Raw genomic sequence first — 16053 nt, forward strand, 5'->3', positions numbered from 1 at the left:
CCACAACTTACACGGGTATGTCTTACTAACACATTTGGAAAATGAGTAGTTGTGGATGCAACGAAATTGGGCATGGTCGATAATGTTCAACTTACTTTATAGACCTACAAATTCAACTTACTAATACATAAGTTGAAAAGTGATTGGTTCTTATATGCGAGGCATACACTCGGGACATAATTTTTTATCCAGAACACATTAAAAAAACAACGATTGCCAGCTTTATATCATTAAAGAAAATGAAAACTCAAATAAGTAAATTAGATTGCACATCGTCTATGGTATAGGTAGAACAGAGATTTTATTCCAATTATTTTAAAATCATGCAAGATTATTACCATGTCCATATGTAAATAAACTATAAATTGGACGATTGTCACGTGACTGGTTATAGTTTGTCCAAACACCTATTATTGAAGACAATTTGGTTAGTTGTGTTTGGTAATCAATTAGTTTGTCTTCAACAATATTAGGCTCCAAATTATTTTGAAATTTTATAAATTTCAAAATAGTAAATATTTAATATTTAATATTTAATGTGATATTTAATATTTAATATTTACTTTTTTTATAAAAAAATATACTATCTCTGTCATTTAATTTTATATTCATTTGACGAGACACAAATTTTTTTTAAAAAAAATAGATAAAAATAAAAAATTTTACTTTTTTGGGTAAAGAAAAAGTAGAAAATGATATTTTTTTACTAAAAAAAAAACGAGAATAAATTTAAATGACAACAAAAAAAAAATCAAAATAAATTTGGATTATGGGTATATGCTCCCTCCGTCCAAGCAAAAAATATACATTTATTATTGACGCGAAGTTTAAGAAATAATAGTATTTTAATTATAATGAATAAGTAGAAGTAATATAATGATATTTTTTTATTTACTTTTTGGTATAAAAGTAACGATGTAAAGTAAAAGTATTTTTGGAAAAAATAAATATTTAGTGAAATAGTTACTTTGTAATTGGACATTCCAAAAATATATATACTTTGTAGCTGAACGGATGAAGTATATTATATATTAAAATTTGTAGCGGTAGAAATTTGATTAACAAATAAACCCTCGATAATTTGATGGCCTTAACCCCTCTTTCGTGTTAATGTTATGCTTCGTCATTTTAAGAACTCATTAAGAACTCGTTAAGAAGTCATTTAATTTTTTATTCAAATTGTAGAATCGAATTTTAGTTTTTTTAATTTTTTCCACATCAACAAATAATTATATTTTAATGTAAAAGTGAGATAGATAAAATATAAAATAAAATTGAAAAATTTATTAAAGAATAGATAAAAGGATGATATGATAAGTAAAAAAAATAACGACAAATTGATTATTATTTATTAAATTATGAAAAATAAAATGATGGATGAAAAAAATTAATTATTATAAATAAGTTGTGCATAAATTTAGTTGACAATCAAAAAAATAAAATATGACATAAGGATAAATTATTTTATAGTATTGATTTTATATGTGTACTATAGATATTTTATAAAATAAAAAAAGAAATCAAGTACTTCTTCCGCCCTAATACAATAGTCTTGTTTACTATTTTTGTCCGTTTCAAAACAATAGTCTCATTTCTATAAATAACCATATCACTGTAAAATTACATTTACTTTTTCATTATTATTACACAATTGTCACTACTTTTTACACTAATACACTCAAATGACAAAAAAGTCTTTTACCCGTACCTTTTACACACTACCAATATAATATCAATATTTCTTAAATCTCGTGTCAAACACAATCCAGATTATAGTTTAGGGACGGAGGGTATATAATTTTATATACTTTTTCCATCTCAAATAAAAGTATTCATTTGAGTTTTTGTAATAGATTAAAAATTATTGATTCTTCTGTCTCAAATAACTTGCAATATTTTTCATTTTAGTTTGTTTCAAATATCTTGTAATATTTTCAAAATAAAAAATAATTAATTATACTTTATCTTATCACATGACTCAAATAAAAACATAAATACTATACTCTTATCACATCACATTATTTAATTTCTAATTTATTCTACATAATACTACACCCCTAAATTCACAATCAAAAAACCAAATATTTTACTATATATGGGATGAATGAGTATATTTTATTGGTAAGTGAAAATACGTGAGAAAATTTTAATATTTTTATTATTTTTACTTTATACTTTATGTATATGTGTATAATATATATGTAATTTATGTAAAAATAAAAAATATTTTAGTATTAATATGCGACTACTTTTACTATAATAAAAATAAATATTTTTGAGACGAAGATAATAAAAAAATACTTTAAGTTGAAATAAAGAATATTATTTAATATATTTATACTTCCCGTCTCATAAGAATGATACTTATTTTTCATTTTTGTTCGTCCTAAAACAAAAGTACTATTTCTTAATTTAGTAATTATACTACATGCCTAACATAATTAATACTCTTAAACTTCTAATATATTACACAAATATCATTACTTTTGTACCACACAATATAAAATAAGAGCCAATGTGTCATTTTAACTATAACCAATATAATACTATATTTAAAAATTTATGTAAAAAAATAAATATTATCGATTTTATGGAATAGTATTTAATTTCATATATTAAATAAAAATATATATAATTATAATTATAATAATATATTGTAGATATATATTTTCTTTCCTCCATGTATATGCATGAAATGCAGCATTTTTAACAAAAACATAACATATTTATCTACTCTATTTATCCAGTAAATTATGTAGATTTGGGTATAGAAACAAAAAAATAATGATATTTAAATATTAAATGAGATAAATTAAAAAAAGAAAAAGTAAAATTTTTTAAAATAAGTGATAAAGAAATGATAAAGTAAACAATTAGTTACTTTCTTTGATCTACTTATCTTTTTATTTTTGTCAATTTCACTTATTTTTATTAATTTCTGTTTTTTAAAAAAATCATACACTTTATCTTATTTTAAAAAATTTTAATTAAATTTTTTTAAATTAAACTATTTAATTATCTTAATTTTATTTCATAATTATTTTTATTAAATTCTAATTACTTTTATTAGGGTAAACTGATTTTTAGATCAGTAACTAAATTCTTTTATCATTTTAGTTGCGTAATTGAAGACTGTTTTAAAATAGTCTCGTAAGTGAATTTTTTTCTCAATTTAATCCTCAATGCCTAGGTGGCATTTGTGTGGCAGGCTGACGGACACGTGTCGGAAAATCAACATCACATGGATTATTTTTATTTTTATTTTTTTAATATAAAAAATTAAAATTATAAAAATAAAATATAAACATATAAAATTAAAAATTAAAAATTAAAAATAAATAAAATATAGTAAAAAATAAAATTATCCATATGTCCGTCAAATCAGCACTACATGACTTTGAATAATTTATATATTAGTATATTTTTTAATTATATTATATATATATTATTTTTAATATAAAAGATATAAATTATCCACGTAGCCGTCGTGTGGCGCTGATCTGACGGACATGTGGATAATTTTTATGTTTTAATTTTAATTTTTATATTTTATATTTTATTTTTTAAAAAAATTTTAAATTTTTAAATTCTATTTTTTTTTATATATTTTATATATTTAATTTTTATTTTTAAATTTTTTTATTAAAAAATAAAAATATAAAAAGTATCAACGTGCCATGTCAACATATGCCATTAGATATTGAGCCATGTGGCACTGACAGATACCATTAGATATTAAGGACTACGTATGCCATTAGATATTGAGGACTAAATTAAAATAATTTTATATTTACAGGACTTTTTTAAGACAATATGATAAAAGAGTTCAGTTATATGACTAAAAACATAGTTTATCATTTTTATTAATATATTTTTTAATTATTTACTAATTGACGGTCTATACTTAAGTGAGACGGAGAAAAAGTGTTTATTTTCGCATGTTAAGCACACGGACAAAGCACGTTACGGCTAGATGCTCCGAACTACAAAAAAAACATGTTAGTTGTAACCCAATCACCTCACCTCAACTGGAAAAACTCTACACAACGTCAACGGTGGACCGCTCTCTTTCTTTTTCTTTCTCTTGTAATTGCAGTTTCAGAATATAGATAACTTGTTAGTTTGTTTAGATAAGAATTTTTAAAAATTTTAAAGTTTTTAAAAAAAGAGTAAAAAGATTATTATTTGATTTAATATTATATATAAAAAAAAATTGTATTTACCGTGATATTTTTTGAAAAATACGAATTTGTAATTCTAACCCATGACAAATCTTCGCACCTACAAATCTCCTCACAACCTTAAACCCAAATCTTCCGAAAATGGCCTGTTATTTACCCGAAATCATCGTCGCCAACATCCTCCACCGCCTGCCGGCCAAGACCTTACTCCGCTGCACCGCCGTCAGTAAACACTGGTATTCCCTAATCACAAGCCCTCAATTCATCTCCTCGCATTTGAATTTCTCCGCCGCGAGGGAGGATCGCGCCGTCCTGCTCCGTCGCTGCGTCCACAATTCCGAGCGGTACGACCTCTACAAGGACGACCATTCTTTCGCCAGTCTCCGCAGTTTGGAATTCCCCTTCTGGAGCATAAATTCGTGCTTCACAATTGTCGGCAGCTGCAATGGCCTGCTCTGCCTGTCCGACGATAGGGTTTATCTCACAAGCACAATTATTCTGTGGAACCCCTGCATCCGGAGATCAATTCGCCTCCCGAACCCTAATTTGGTTTCCAATTCATTTGGAACATTCATCCAGTGCCTCGGATTCGGGTTCGATTCGGTTTCCAGCGATTATAAGGTGATTAGGATAACTTATACATATTGTTTCATTGGCGAGTATCCTCGGGTGGAGCTTTACAGGTTGAGCGGAGGTGTGTGGGAAGATTTGAGTTATCTAAGATTTGGGTATGTTATACATAACCGATCCAGGCAGGCATTTGTGGGTGGGGCTGTTCATTGGGTTGCTTGCTTGCCGGAAGGCTATGATTTGATTGCTGTATTTGATCTCCGGTGCGAGACATTCCGGGAGATTATGCTCCCTGATAGCCTTATGGATAAGGAACCAACGAGGACGAAGGAATTGGTGGTGTTTGGAGGCTGTCTTACTGTGTTTTTGTGGAATGTGGAAGAGTCGGGTTTTGTGGTTTGGATGATGAAAGAGTACGGCGTTGCTGATTCTTGGTCGAAGCATTTAAGGTTTGATTGTCACGTGTATGGCGGAGGACGGCGTGTAAGGCCATTGTGGGTGACGAGATGCGGGGGAGTTGTGGGAGTTTGGCAAGATGGTTGTTTGGTTTGTTGCTATTCCGATGGAGATGGAGATGGAGATGGATCAGGGATGAAGAGGCTTGGAGTGAAGGGGTCGAGATCGGAAGAGTATAGGCGCACGGTTCACATAGATGGTTATGTGGAAAGTCTTGTTCTTCTGAATAGGAGCTCAGGAAGTGATGACAATGGCGGGAAAAACATAGGGAGAGCACAGAGAAGTAGCTAATTCAAGCATAAAGTAATGTCTGTCTCTCTACCTCTCACAATGAATGGATGAAATTTGCAGACAATGAAATTCTGCTTGCCTATGTTTATCTCATTTGCCAGATTGATTGATTGCTAATTAATGGTTTGATTTGTTGGAAGGTTAGCTGTATTGAATATTGTCCCACATAGAGCTACTCTACTTATCATCAATTGGTTTTAGATTGAAAACCCGAATCCTTTTTCTTAATATGGTATGCCATGGTGCCTATGTTGGGTATTGATTTTGTATGGGATTTCAAGATTATCATCTCGTGTATTGAATATTGTCTCACATTGGATATGAAGCGGGAACTTCCTTGGCTTATAAGGATGAAGGACCACTCCACCTATCACCAAGTGGTTTTAGGTTGGAAATCCGAGTAATCGCCCTACTAGAATGCGCAGAACGATCTTTCGATTTTTAACCTCAGATACACACTTCATCATGGCATGACAGTCCTCGCAGACCCTCAAATTCTTCATTATCCGAATCGGAACACCTTCAGGTGTGTTCATCAGAGCAAACGCAACTGCCATTTTTTCAGTATGGTGAACCAAGTTATGCTCCTTTTCCTCCATGTCCATATGGCACATACCCGAACCATTTCAGCTCCACAGTCAGCTCTTAAAGGTACAAATCTATCTTCTCCAACTGGGGATGAGATCCTTCGCCCATTACGAAAAGATGGACCTGATTCTTTAGCTCGAGCCAGCTGATCCCGGCTACTTTCTTGACCATCCTCTCCTTCATTGCCCTTCTAACACCGAACACATCTTGCCATTTTTGACCACAGACTTGAGCATTCGCAAGCAGCACGTAGGATACGCAATCCTGAGGATCAATTTTCAGTATCTCACCGGCTACTCTTTATGAGTAGCAAGACAACAAAGCTTTCCAAATAATCGTTCGCTTCCTCAAGATCACCCACTCTGCCCAAAAGATCGACAATGCAATTGTAGTGTTTAGCCTGAGGTATCAACCTGTACTTGTTCACCATTAGGTCAAAGGATTCGATCCCCTCGACTTTCAGCCCGGAATGACTACACGAATACAGTATCGCCAAGAACTCGACATCGTTCATCTCCAGCCCCTGTGCCTCAATCTGGTTAAATAGTTCAATAGCTTCCTTTCCTTTCCCATGAAATCCAAACGCAGCAATCATCGACCTCCACAAAACAGTATCGACCAGAACTCCTTCCCTTTCTTCGAAAACTCTCACGGCATCATCCAAGCAGCCACACATCTGAAAACATTCTCAAACCTTCCTCACTAGATTCAAACTTGATCAGCCCTGCTATGACTGCATTCCAAGTTGCGGAATTCCTCTCCTCCATTCTATGGAAAATCTCTACCGCAGCTCCCAGTTCTCAGTTCTGTATGCACCCTCCCATCAGAATGTTATATGACATGACATCTCTTTCAGGCAGTGTGTCGAACATCTTGCGAGCTGTTTCCTGTTGACCTAATTTGGCTATGCGTTCATCAAGTGGTTGGACACGATCACACGACCCTCAGCCTTGACCACCCGCCGGTGATGGTGATCGAATGGAGCTGTTTGGCTGTGAATGAAGAGCGGGGATCGATGCATGCTTACTTTGAGGGGGTGGGAGAGGAGAGTTGGATCAGAATAAATGAGAGGGAAGTGAGCAGTGAATACTTGCTTTAAGTGGCCTTGAGCGCACAAGGTAATGAAAGATTCCGGTGCGGCGGGGACAGTATCGCCGGCCGATGCCTAGAAAAACTCAAGGAAATGAAAGATTCCGGTGCGGCGGAGACAGTATCGCCGGCCGATGTCTAGAAAACTAAGGCATGGCCACTTTTAGTATGAACCGGAAAATAAAACTTTGAGCAAGACTTGCCTATAAACAAAAAGTTGCCCGTTACAGTATCCGTTAGGATTTCAACATTGTGTAGCTAATCTGGCTGCAGATTTATGCCACGGTGGCCCGCAGCGCACGATGATAAAAATAAAAAATAAAAAAATAAAAAAATATTTTTAAATATAAATAATATTCATTCGCTTTATTAATAATAACTTATGATATTATTTTATTATTTTTTATATAAATAATATTGTTAATATTTTGAATATTTTTAACATTATATCTCAATATAATATATACAATATAAAATTATGCATAGGAGGTTAAATATCTATGAAAATATTTGTTTATAATATGGATAAATAGAAATAGAAGAGTTTTGAATAAATAAATTAAAAATTTAATTAAATTAATTTATAAGAGTATTTGTTAACTAATTTTTAAGATAAAAAATAATATTTTTTAAGGACTTACAAAAATAATATATACACAATATGTGTATGGGACAACGGGACAGGATTCTGTCTGGGACAAACGATCCCGTCCGTCCTCCCAACTTTTTCTAAAAAATATTACATCACACGACACTCACTCAAAATTCATTCATAATTTATGTCTCTCTATTCAATCAACAAGTATATTTATATTCATTAAAAACTTCATATTTATTTGCAAAGTATTTTATATTAATCATCAATAAAAATTTATACTCCATCCGTCCCTTAACAATCTATCCATTTTTTCAGTTTGGTCCGTCCCATAACAAAGTATCCGTTTCCTTTTTTAGTAATTGTACTATCTACATAGCATTACAAATACCCTTCTAATTTATAATATATTACACAAATGCCATTACATTTATATCATACAATACTAGTAGGGTTAATTTAGTCTTTTTACTTTTATTTCTACTTTATTTCAATATAATATTAATATTTCTAAAACTCCGTGCAAAAAACAAATAGATATATAGATATGGGACAAATGGAGTATATTTTTATTTATTTGTATTATATAAAACTTTATTCTTTACAAAATGATACTTATACTGTATATATTTTATTACGGTATAATTATTGAAATAATTGAACAAATATTTTCAATTTTTTAAATCTTATATATATTATATCATAAATCAAATATTAATTAAATAAATCACTTTCAACTCAACTTCCAATTCAATAATTCAACTGTATAATCAAAAGCACCCTTTATTTTCACTTTAAGACTGGGCAGGTCGATCATTAGGCTTTGTTAAATCTTCAACCATTGCAAATGCTCTAAGTATTTTCACCTGCTTCCTATACAATTTGCTTTTATAAAATTTCAAGGATTTTAGAGTAATACTCCTTTTGTTCTAGTTTATTTTTATTTTTTATTTTATTATTTTTGTCTATAATATTATTGAGAATTTAAATAAAGTATGATTAATAAGTAATTAAAAAATATATTAGTAAAAATAATTATTATATAATACAAATATTTATAGATTAAAATTAAAATAATTAAACAATTTAATTAATATTAAAATTATAAATTATAAAATTTAATATATAATTAAAATGTAATTATATTTAAAAATATATATATACCGGATTAACTGTGGAAATATTATGTGAAACATAGTGACTATAAAAACCACGATAGAAACAATAAAAACAAAATTGCTCATAACTCCATTGTTGTTTCAAAATTCAGCGTAAATCCCTATTTGTTTAAAAAATTGCATTGCGCTTCTTTATATTTTAAAAAATGTTGCATAAAATCCTTCCGTGATTTCAAAACTCAACATAAATCCTCATTATACCTTAAAAAATTGCATGACACCCCTTATATTTAAAAAAATATTGCATAAGAAATCATATTCTCATCACTTTAGGAAGGTTTCATGGCGGTGGATTTCGTGAAACGTGACATACAATTTTTAAAGTATAAAAAGATTTTACGATTGAATTTCGATACTATATAGAGTTATGAACAATTTTTCCAACAATAAATAAATTAAATACATCATGAGATGACCTGGCGGTGTGAAAATGAATTCATAATCGTAAAATCGTAGGTTCAAACTCTGATGCCTCGGTCTCGCGCCATTAACATAGATAATTAATTCTAATAACTATACGTATCTATCATTTTGACTAATTGTCGCTATACCCAATCCTTGTCAGTAGCCAGGTGGAAAGCTAGGAGAGGCTAAGGTTTTGGCTCCTTAATTATTTTAATTTTGTATTTTTATTACGTAGTATTTATATAATTTTTAAAATATTAAGTAATTGATCGTTTCTATAAATTTAATAATAATAAAAAAAATCATTATTACATGAATTTAATTTAAATACTTAAAAAATTTGGTTCAAATATTTAGAAATATCTGGAAAAGATAAAAATGAGATAAAACCAATTAAATAGCTTTATGTAATTCTTTTTTATAAATTTTTTTAATTATATTATATAATTTTAAAATTATTATATATCGTGTATATATATAAAAAATTCTGGCTCCGTTACTGTCGACAATGTCTATTCACATTGAATTATGCAACAAACTATTTTCCAAAATCAAATCCAACAACTTCGATATTCTTCTTTTGTTAATGATTCATTGGATAAACTTTTCTACCCTATCTTCTTGTCGTTGATTTTTGGACAAAAACCCAAAATTCAAAAGAAACTTAGTCCGAATTATATATTTATTTTTGTACACTTCTTCCCATTGTTTCTATCGTATTTGTTTCATTAGTTTGTTTGTTCGAACAAAATAACAATATAATGCTAATAAGGGGGGGGTTTGCAGGCAGCCTCGCAAAAAATCATGTCCCAACTAAACAAAGAAAAAATAATAAAATGTCTCCAATTTGAATGTGTTTCTTTTGGAAATTTCTTCCTAATTTTAATTTATTTGGTCACTTCCCCAATATATATATATATATATATATTCAATCTATCAATTAAATTTATTTTCATTTTTCTGTCAGTTAAATTGACTTTATTACTGTATTTGAAAAAATAAATAAAAAATAATTATTTATTTATTTATTTACAACAAAAACTATTTCATTCTTTCTTTTTCATTAATAACTAAAATTTTAAAAATACTTATAACCATTTTTTTTTCTTTCTCTTTACAATAATATATATATTTTATTAGAACATGGATCAGGTATTGATCCGATCAAATCAAATGAGTACAAGGCAGATTCCATGCTGAATATATAAAACTAGCATGTTGAAAATTAATCTTAATCCTTAATTTCAAAACAATGTTTAAATTAATTTAATTATCCTTGATTAATTAATAGTTGAAGTCAAACATGCAAATGCTGAATCAAAATACACTTCGGGTGTGTTTGTTTGAGGAATTTGTTTGAATTTTTACTATTTATTCTATTTTTTCCCCTCAAAAACATCAAATTAAACATCTATTTTTTATTTTTTATATTATATTAAAAATCAATTTTACATTAAAAAACATCACATCAACACCTATTTATATCACATCATATAACTATTCAAATTCAAATTTTTTACTATTCAAATCCCAACTCAAAATCCAAACCCTCAAACAAACACACCCGAATCATGTTCCAAATGCAAAATAATACTTCATTTGTCCTCTACTAAACTTTTCATTTTTCATTTTATTTTGTCTATATTACATTAATTTTATAAAATATTAATTTTTTTTTTTTAAATAGACGTGCAAATAGGAAAGTTGGGAACTTGTTCAGAATTTCTTTGCTGCGATGCCTTCTAGAAGCATTGAACATCGGTCATCGAATCCATCTCCCCTTAGATCACTCTCTCACTCTCTCCCTCTATCTAGTATGGAGTAGTGCCCAAGAAACGTGTCGACCACGGGATTGATTCATTAACTACCTTATAAATAATCCTAAATAGCTGTGTCCAAATGGATAGCTAGGTCGATAAGAAGATTGAAAACAATGGAAGTTGCTGATGGTCTGCATCTGGGTTTGGGTTTGGGTTGTGCAGTAGTAGCAGTGCTGCTGTTGATTTTCTACCATGGATGGAAATTACTGAACTGGGCATATCTTAAGCCAAAGAAGATCGAAAAGTCGTTGCGGAAACAGGGTCTCCGCGGGACTCCATACAGACTGTTGTATGGAGATTCGAAGGATATACTCGCCAGCTTCAAGGAATCTCAGACTCACCCAATCAATCTTAATGACGACATCAAGCCTAGGGTTTGGGGATTCTTCATGAAATGCATTCAGAAATATGGTATGTGATCGTGAATGAATTCGATCAGCTAGCTGGCTGTGATATAATTATTGCTTCAGATTAATTCATTGCTTGATATATATTTATATATGTTGGCTGGCAGGGAAGGATTCGTTCTTCTGGTTTGGGCCGAGGGCTACAGTTTTCATTTCTGATCCTGAACTGGTTAAGGAAGCCATGAACAAGATGAATGTGTTTCAGAAGCAGACTAGCTCGAATCCGCTGGCCAGTTTGCTTGCAAAAGGCATCGTCACCTATGAGACAGATAAATGGGTCAAACATAGGAAGCTCATCAATCCTGCTTTCCATCTCCAAAAGTTGAAGGTACCTTACGTTGATCATTGGTTATTTCTCTTCTCTTCTATTCTAAAGATACGTACATAAACTAACTAATTAATTAATTAATGCCCAACGGTTGATTTGTTCTTAATTACAGCTGATGACGTCGGCATTCGTGTCGAGCAGCGAAGAGGTCTTGGAGAAATGGGAGAATCTGAGTGACGGATCCAAAACCTTTGAATTGGATGTGTGGCCTCATATGCAGAAAATAACAAGCGACGGCATTTCAAGAACAGCATTTGGCAGTAACTATCAAGAAGGGAGAAGGATTTTCGAACTACAGAGAGAATTGGCTGACTACGTCATTACGGCTTCTCGATCCATATATATTCCAGGAATGAGGTCAGCTCACATCTACTCGTAAATATAACTATATGTTATCCTAATTATCCTCACTATATGTTTAATTATTAGGTTTCTACCAACCCAAAGGAACAGGAGAATGAAAGAAATCGACCGAGAAGTTCAGTTCTTGATTCGGGGCATCATCTCCAAAAGGACTAAGGCAATGAAAGCCGGGGAGGCAAGTAATCAAGATTTGTTGGGCATACTTTTGGAGTCCAATTTCAGAGAAATCGAAAGCCAGGGAGGCAACACAAGTTTTGGAATGACAATTGAGGAAGTAATCGAAGAATGCAAGCTGTTTTACTTCGCCGGGCAGGAAACCACGTCCACGTTAATCGTGTGGACGCTAGTTTTCCTTAGTAGATATCCACATTGGCAGAATCGAGCTCGGGAAGAAGTTCTTCAAGTCTTTGGGAACAAGAAAGCGCCCGACTACGATGGCACAAATCATCTCAAGATCGTATGTATCTTACCAACATCAAAATTTGTTTATTCAATCCAATTAGTATCATCGACTCTAACTCTGATTTGATATACATCACAGGTGAACATGATCTTTCTCGAGGTCTTGAGGCTTTATCCGCCGGCCGTGGCTCTTGGGCGAAGGGTGAATGAAGAAACCAAGTTGGGGAAACTAACACTAGAAGCTGGTGTGCATATAATCATGCCCTTGATCGTCTTACATCATGACCCCGAAATATGGGGAGACGACGCAATGGAATTCAACCCTGAGAGGTTCAGCGAAGGAGTGTCGAAAGCGCAGAAGAATAATCAAGGTATATTCTTCCCATTCGGATGGGGGCCTCGAATATGCATCGGGCAGACCTTTGCAATGGTCGAGGCAAAAGTCGCATTGGCTATGATTTTGCAGCGATACTCCTTCGAGCTTTCGCCGTCTTATACGCATGCTCCTATCGCCACCTTAATACTTCAGCCTCAGCATGGCGCTCACTTGCGGCTACACAAGCTTTAGGCAGCCCAACCCAACCTACCTTCGTGTCTTTAGACACAAATATATTTATACATACATACATGTAATATTTCACCGTTGAGTTGTTGAATAAATGAGAATAACAGAGTATTTTATGTTTCTTTGGTTTTGACGGAAAGATTTAATTTAGATTTTGTATTTTTTTTGAAAAAGGTGCGGATTCATGCTGATCCGGCCAAAATAATCATAATGACATGTATGTCTATATAATAATATAGCATATGTTGTGTTATAAGATAATATATTGTTATAACATAGCATATACTATGCTGAATTTTATATATACAATATGGTATCTGTCTCCATATATTTTTTATTTAAATCTTTCAAAATAGTTGGTATTTTAGAATTAATTTAATAATTTTAAACATATTTAATTAATATAAATTAATTTGATTAAATTCTTAATATCTTATATATAAGGTCACTCAAAATCCATTTTTTTCTTATATTTTTTCTTAATAAACAATTTTTTTTTATATGTAAAACTCTTTATTAATTATAAATAAAATTGGTTTATAATTGTTATGAATTTATTCTCTGATCATTTAGATTTATCGAACAATACATCGTATACAAAATACAAATCAATTAATAGCTGAAGCAATTAAATCGAATAAATCCAGTACAAATAATACCAAAATAGAAAATGATATTAAACACAGAATAAGGCTAAAGACATTCTGAATTGGACTATGCAAATTAGAACACAAGCAAACATCTATCAACACTCCAGAATAGAAATTGAAGAAAACTCCCTTCGAGATTGATTTCTGGAATTGGAGATTTGGGTGCCGACTCACCACGGCTCCCGGTGGTTTCTCCGACGACGACGGACAGCCTCCTCGGATTTCCACAGGCAATCCTGTGGCACGACAACAACATCGGCGCTGGATCTTCCAGCGCGGCGGTCGGCGGCCATCAGCTCCCAGGCAGCGACGACGCCGATTTCCGGCAACTCAGCGTCTGGTTCCTCCGGCGAACACCACCAAACACAGCTTCTAATCAACTCCGACTGACATCGAGCTGTCAATTCTTTTTTCTGAAATTTCACCGGCAAAGGGATGACGATGATCCGCTCAAATCCTTGATGCAATTGGCCCGAGGTAACCACACAGTTTAATTAATTAATTAATCATATTTGAATTTAGATTATTTTTTAATTATTTTATATAATTAACTTAACCTTAAATTGTGTCAACTTTTCTTCCTCAAGTTTATCACATTCAAAATATACTTGAAAAGTTAAAAGTGACAGAAAAATAGTCGGTTTTCTTTTTTATTATAAATATCGAGTTACTAAACTTACTCTTTAGAATATACCATCGTTGTTTGAGAGACAGAGTTTGGCAGCGTCATCCTGGGGTTCAGGATCTGACAATATCTTCGCAGGGTTTCAAAGTTTGGCAACATGGTTCCAGAGTTTGGTTTGTTTAAATTCCGCTTCCGCTGACATATTTGATTATATGTTTATTTTCTACCAAATTTACTTTGAATTTTCTTCTCATCAAATATTTTGATCAAAATTCGCTTTAATTTCTTATTTGGAAATATTTTGTTTTTTTCTTTTTTTTTTCTTTATTTGCAACAATTGCATTGCGATATTTCTTGATCAAGATCCGATCCTACGATTTGTGAAAAATTTCATTATGAGAATTTCATTTTGTTTTTTTTAGGAAAATTTTGAATTTTGTTTTGAAATTAATTTACACAAAATATTAAATTTTTGAATTTTTTTTGTTTTGTGTTTCGAGGGAGTATATCAGACGGATTGATGTATGTCTGTATGCAATCTGTAATCGGTTATGATGCCTGAATAATTGATTATTTAATTGATAAAATCAGATCTGCAAAATTTATTATTTATTATTATTCATCAGTGTAGAATTTTGTATTCATTCGTTTATTTGGTTTATTGTGAATCCAAATTGTATGCTTCATTTAAAATAAATTAATTGAAGACATGGATACATCCATATGCATGACTGTGTATATGTTCTCAAAATATGCATATATATATTGATCAATTAAGGGTGTGTTTGTTTGAAGGATTTTGGAGGATTTCCATTATTCATCCAATTTTTTCCCCCCAAAAACATCAAATCAAACACCTATTTTTCATTTTTTATATTATACTAAAAATCAATTTTACATTCAAAATATCACATCAACACCTATTTATATCACATCATACAACTATTCAAATTCAAAATTTTTACTATTCAAATCCCAATCCAAAATTCAAACCTCCAAACAAACACACCCTAAATAACACTGCATGTCTGCATTGTTCTGCATGAATTGCTTGTATCAACTAATTGTTTTTATCAAATCTGGTAATTAAGTTTAGTTTGGTCGTATATGAAACTTTGCATGTCTGTTTGACTGTCTGCGGTACTTTTGATTATCCGTAATTATTCTTGAAATCAGATGAAGATGTGAGCTGCTGCTATTCATTCATTATCATAATTTCTTGAAATATTTTATGGAATTAGAATTATTCTCATATATTTTAGAGATAATTTGCTTCCGTAGAAATTTTTTATTTGAATTGAATACATATGATTACATTAATTTTTTAAGTGTGGAATCATATGTGCGTGCATAAGAATGCAATCACGTCCGTACAATTTGGGTGTTTGTTTATTTATTTATTCATATATTTTGTGTAAATCAATTGATCAAACATGCATCCATATATAGTTTGGCAACATGGTTCCAGAACTTGGTTTGTTTAAATTCCGCTTCCGCTAACATATTTGATTATATGTTTATTTTCTAACAACACCCTTAA

The 16053-nt window shown here is 31.1% G+C and overlaps 2 protein-coding genes and 1 pseudogene across 2 annotated transcripts; 2 read left to right on the forward strand and 1 right to left on the reverse strand.

The window, feature by feature from the left end:
- Positions 1 to 4248: 4248 nt before the first annotated feature.
- Positions 4249 to 5713, forward strand: LOC127265797 (F-box protein CPR1-like). The gene has a single exon (XM_051295789.1). It carries the CDS (start codon positions 4323 to 4325, stop codon positions 5496 to 5498), a length of 1176 nt encoding a protein of 391 aa, XP_051151746.1. The 5' UTR covers positions 4249 to 4322; the 3' UTR covers positions 5499 to 5713.
- Positions 5714 to 5814: 101 nt separating this feature from the next.
- LOC127265798 (pentatricopeptide repeat-containing protein At2g41080-like) lies at positions 5815 to 6970 on the reverse strand (annotated as a pseudogene).
- Positions 6971 to 11165: 4195 nt separating this feature from the next.
- On the forward strand, positions 11166 to 13421 carry LOC127266190 (cytochrome P450 CYP72A219-like). The gene is made up of 5 exons (XM_051296354.1): positions 11166 to 11584; positions 11688 to 11908; positions 12021 to 12265; positions 12338 to 12728; positions 12813 to 13421. The coding sequence occupies exons 1-5, from the start codon at positions 11287 to 11289 to the stop codon at positions 13239 to 13241; spliced, it is 1584 nt and encodes a 527-aa protein (XP_051152311.1). The 5' UTR covers positions 11166 to 11286; the 3' UTR covers positions 13242 to 13421.
- The last annotated feature ends 2632 nt before the right edge of the window (positions 13422 to 16053 follow it).

This window comes from Andrographis paniculata, unplaced genomic scaffold (assembly GCF_009805555.1).
Source record: "Andrographis paniculata isolate CXL003 unplaced genomic scaffold, ASM980555v1 Contig74END, whole genome shotgun sequence".
Lineage (NCBI taxonomy): Eukaryota > Viridiplantae > Streptophyta > Magnoliopsida > Lamiales > Acanthaceae > Andrographis > Andrographis paniculata.